The sequence below is a fragment of the Wasmannia auropunctata genome, unplaced genomic scaffold (genome assembly GCF_000956235.1).
Source record: "Wasmannia auropunctata unplaced genomic scaffold, wasmannia.A_1.0 LD336095.1, whole genome shotgun sequence".
In the NCBI taxonomy this organism is placed as follows: domain Eukaryota; kingdom Metazoa; phylum Arthropoda; class Insecta; order Hymenoptera; family Formicidae; genus Wasmannia; species Wasmannia auropunctata.
This window is the reverse complement of record NW_012026795.1, coordinates 895,150-899,753: the sequence shown is the minus strand read 5'-3', so window position 1 is coordinate 899,753 and position 4,604 is coordinate 895,150. Positions and strand designations below refer to the sequence as shown.

Below are 4,604 nucleotides of genomic sequence, written 5' to 3'. Positions count from 1 at the left end.
GAGTTTTTTTTATTTATTCCGTGTTAACCGAGTTTTCGCTTATCCGAGGTACCCCTTCCCCACATTACCTCGGATAAACGAGGTTTTACTGTATCTGGTTCTTGATTAGTTGGATCCGCTTGCTCAACCTGCAGATCTGTTTGTTTCTGTTGCTCTGTTGCAACTACGTTACAGGGTTGTTGATTGTTTTCAACTTGCTGCTGTGTTGCTAATTCTTGCTGCCCTGATTTTTCAGCGAGATGCTCGTTTATTATTCTCTTTCCTTCGGAAGTTTTGGACAAGTTGTTGAGCTTATTTCCAATGGCTTTGTATACTTCGTCTTTAACGTCATCACAGAACTTGGAAAAATACTTGGCAATGTATTCTGAAAGTCAGAAAAAAAGTTAGGATATAAATATTCAGTTAAGTCAATGACTCATAAAAAATGCAGAAATAGAATGTGCATTGCTATATATAAATATATATATATATATATATAAAATGTAAGCAATAAGAATCAAAATTAAACAATAAAACAAGCACTGCTATGGTTGCGTTACTTGATTTTACTATGCTGTGCATTTTACAAGGTCAAATCGCTTATTGCGTTAATGTATTCCTTTACAGAGTGTCCTATAACTAATATTTCGAAGAGTGAAAGAGAATAAAATTTTGAACTAAAAGTTTCTCTCCCAATTTGGACTCATTGTCAGACCATTATTTACAGAGTTATTAACGAATAATGTTGATCAATTAGATCGCGCCCAGTAACAGTACGCAGAAGCGTAGCACGTACGCCATGAGGCTCCTCGCGCTTACTGTATAATACATTCTCCCAATTAAAATTTTATTCTAATTTTTGATATTAAAAAATAAGTAAATGAATAGTAGTCTGAGCCAGAATAAAGAAACTTTTAGTTCAAATTCATTCTCTTTCACTCCTCGAAATATTAATTAAGAGTTGTGGGACATCCGATTATATATCATAATCTTTTTATAATACACATCCACCTATGTACGCAGACTGATTGTAAGAAGAGATAAATAATTAAGATATGCATACCGATTATCCCTTTCACTTTCTCTTCATCAATTGCCTGCTTTTGAAAAACATTTTTATGGGCATTTGTTTTTTTTCCTTTAAGAGAACATAAAGCCAATTTACGTGGCGTAAATACTAAGCCACACAATTCTGCTGCTAAAACTGATAGTTTTGAATGTCGAGCTTTTTGCACAATCGCAAGTGGCAAGCTCTTTGAACCAAATGAAATCATCTAAAAATAAAAAATTTAAAAAGTGCATTTAAATACATATGTATACATATACATATACAGATGTTTTGCCAGGTGAGAAAAAATTTAAGAAATGATTTTTTATAATAAAATAAAAATCAAAAATAATAAAATTGCAAGTTTGGCTCCAATTATAAAAATATAAATATTTTTATTATAAAAATTTAAACACGCATTAGGTATTTTTATATTTATAATTATAAATTTATATACATAAATTATATACATAAATTATATACATAAATTTACGTTTATAATTATAAAATGCAGAATTTAATTTCGTTAGAAATTTTGTTTTTTAGTAATAAAACATTACGCATTTTACGCACGTTTATTAATTTCAGCACATTTAAGTAAATACTTAAACTTTTGCAATTAAAAACAAAATCAAATTTGTAATTTTGTAATTTTTATTTTTATTTTATTTTATCATCTTCTTACATTTTATAATACCTTACATATCTCACATATAAAACATGTAATATATAAGATATTACATATGTAATATCTTACATATAATATCCTATATATATATGTTAATATATAAGATATTTATGTATATTGATATAAGATAGACATTTAAGATACTTTACAAGGAGAAAATGTAAGATGATAAAATAAGATAAAAATAAAAAATAACAAAATTGCAAATTTGATATCTTTTTAATTGCAAAAGTTTAAGTATTTACGTAAATGTGCTGAAGTTAATAAACGTGCGTAAAACACGTAATGTTTTATTACTATATATATGCATATATATAATATATATTGAATTGATTTAGTCTATTAATGATATTAAAATTGTTTACCTTTGGATCACTTTTGTTGTGTTTTTCTCTGTGAACAGAATTTCTTTGATTTTCATTGGGTAAAGTGGGCTGTGACGTAACCTGAAAATTTGATAATATATGGTTGACATTATATTTAATTGCCATTATTGATTAGTTGCAAGTAGAAATGATTAAAAGCTAAATTTTCATTGTAAGATAACCAAAAAATTGTATCATTTTCAGAGAACTACAAAGTTTATGAATCTAACACAAAAAACTCGAAAATTGTGTAGTGCCAATCATTGAAAATAAGACACATTGTAGAATGTACTTACATATTAAAAATTGAAAAGGAAGTGCTATGATATTGTGAAAATTGATCCGCAGAAATGGGTGCTCCAATCTCAGATATTTATGCTTGTATGGTGTACGAGTTTAAACTTCATAAATTGCGTCTTCTCTAAAAGCTTGGTTGCCTTTTGAGCCTTTGAAAGATAGATTGCGTTACAATGACATTGAAAACAAGACGCACTATAGAATCTTCTTTTAAACAAAAAATTAGAAGGAAGATGCCATAACATTATGAAAATTTTTTGTTTAAAAGAAGATTCTATAGTGCGTCTTGTTTTCAATGTTATTGGTATTGTAACGCAATCTATCTTTCACGTGTCATATATATATATATATATATATATATATATATATATATATATGCGCACTATAGAATCTTCTTTTAAACAAAAAATTAGAAGGAAGATGCCATAACATTATGAAAATTGACCCGGAAATGAATGGTCCAAAAGTATTCGTGCTTGTATAAGTTTATGTTGTATGGGTTTAAATTACATATACTTCAATTTTGTCCTGCATAAAAAATTTGCAAATAATAAATTATTATTAATGTTTTCATAACTATACAATAATCATTATATTATTATAGCATAAGAAATGAAAAATAAAAAATAATCAAATAAAAATTATTTTAACAATACATATGTATTTAATATACAATCTGTTTATAAAGTTATGGTGGGATTTTAAAATGCTATATATATATAACTTAATAATGGAAACAAGTTAGAGACACAAAAACATACGTAATTGAAGACAAACATAAATCTAACATTTTTTAAATGTAATATGGAAATTATATGGTAGTCATTGAACGCGCATTCAAAGTTCGAGACATGCATTGTGTGAGACCATTTATGTATTTTCATTAACTTATATGTATAGATTAACTTTAATCTTGATTCAACTTACTCATTTCTTTAGTTAATTACCGAGCAATGCTTATATCTATAAGCATCTCTGTATAATTAAAAATGTTTAAAAATTGTTCTTCAATTACGTGTATGTTTCGTGTCTCTAATTTGTTTTCTTACTGATTGTGAGTTATAGCATTTAAAAATCTCATCGTGACTTTAAGAACACATTGTATAAAAGTAATAATTAAATAAATATCAAAACATTATCAAACCTGAAAGGAATGTTCATCTGGTTTTGAACGCACTTCATTAACAGTATTTGATTGTTTACCTTGAAGCGCCTATATAAAATAAGACATATTTTTCAAAAATAAAAGAATGTGACACAATAATGATTAAAAAGACAAAAATGTAGACAGTTACATTAAAAAAAAAAAATAAATATATCTAATTGTTTAAATATATAATAATAGTAATTACAAGAAAACACTCACAAAAAATGAAGAAATGCCAGTAGATTTTACTTCTTTGATTTTTTGATCTTTTTAAAAAATGTCACTATTTGTGTTGCATAAACCATCCTTCTGCTTATCACGTCTGCAGCATTTGCATCTTGATGACAAATCCTTTATTTTTTATTTAAGACGAGGAAATTCTGCGGATTGTAATTTACTTCAGAACATGATTGGAAATTACATTAAAACACTGTTTTTTTTTAGAATCGTTAAACTTGTTAAAGAATCATTAATAACGGATTTCATGTTGAGTAAATGCAAAAAATGTAATCTAATAATCAAATTTAGATAACGGATTCGCATTCAGTACTAAAAATACATCGAAAATAAAATATTTACCCTTGTAATACAAAGAGAAAGATAAAATTTTGTCGGACAGTAATTAATATTACTAATTCGAGTTAAATGATGTATATGTTCAGAGATTCTTTTGAATATCTTAAAAGATTCTTTTCACAAATCTCTTTCAACGTAGCGGTCATGTAACTTTTTTCGTAGGACGAAAACGTAGAAAGTGAAAAATTTCTCTATTAGCTTAAAAAAAATTTTATATTTTATATTAAAAAAATTACATGATCGCTACCCTGATTTAATTTATAATAAATTTGCATAAACTTTCACACTTGCAAGTTACATACCTTCAACGATAACATGCATAGTCTTATAAAGTTTCAAGTCATTACAAAGTCTCTTAACTTCAGCTTCAAGGATGCTGACCTTTAATAACAACTGACTTTTTGATAATTTATTTTTTTCTTCTGATTCCTCACCAGATTCATTTGAGGAAGAAAAGATCTAAAAACGAGTCATAAAAATTGTTAGAAAAACCACAAGATTTGA

General features: G+C 26.7%; 1 protein-coding gene across 1 annotated transcript; it reads right to left on the bottom strand.

Annotated features, from left to right (window-relative positions):
* Nucleotides 1–23: 23 nt before the first annotated feature.
* Nucleotides 24–3,590, bottom strand: LOC105462798. Its single transcript, XM_011709648.1, has 5 exons — nucleotides 3,522–3,590; nucleotides 2,377–2,526; nucleotides 2,081–2,161; nucleotides 1,043–1,253; nucleotides 24–364 (listed from the first exon to the last, which is right to left on the bottom strand). The coding sequence occupies exons 4-5, from the start codon at nucleotides 1,251–1,253 to the stop codon at nucleotides 24–26; spliced, it is 552 nt and encodes a 183-aa protein (XP_011707950.1). The 5' UTR covers nucleotides 2,081–2,161; nucleotides 2,377–2,526; nucleotides 3,522–3,590.
* Nucleotides 3,591–4,604: the final 1,014 nt, after the last annotated feature.

Excerpts from the sequence above, each read along its gene's own strand:
- LOC105462798 (XM_011709648.1), bottom strand. The coding sequence starts at position 1,253 with ATGATTTCATTTGGTTCAAAGAGCTTGCCACTTGCGATTGTGCAAAAA. Across the intron at positions 365-1,042 it reads GAAAGTGAAAGGGATAATCG|AATACATTGCCAAGTATTTT; the intron begins GTATGCATATCT and ends TCTGACTTTCAG.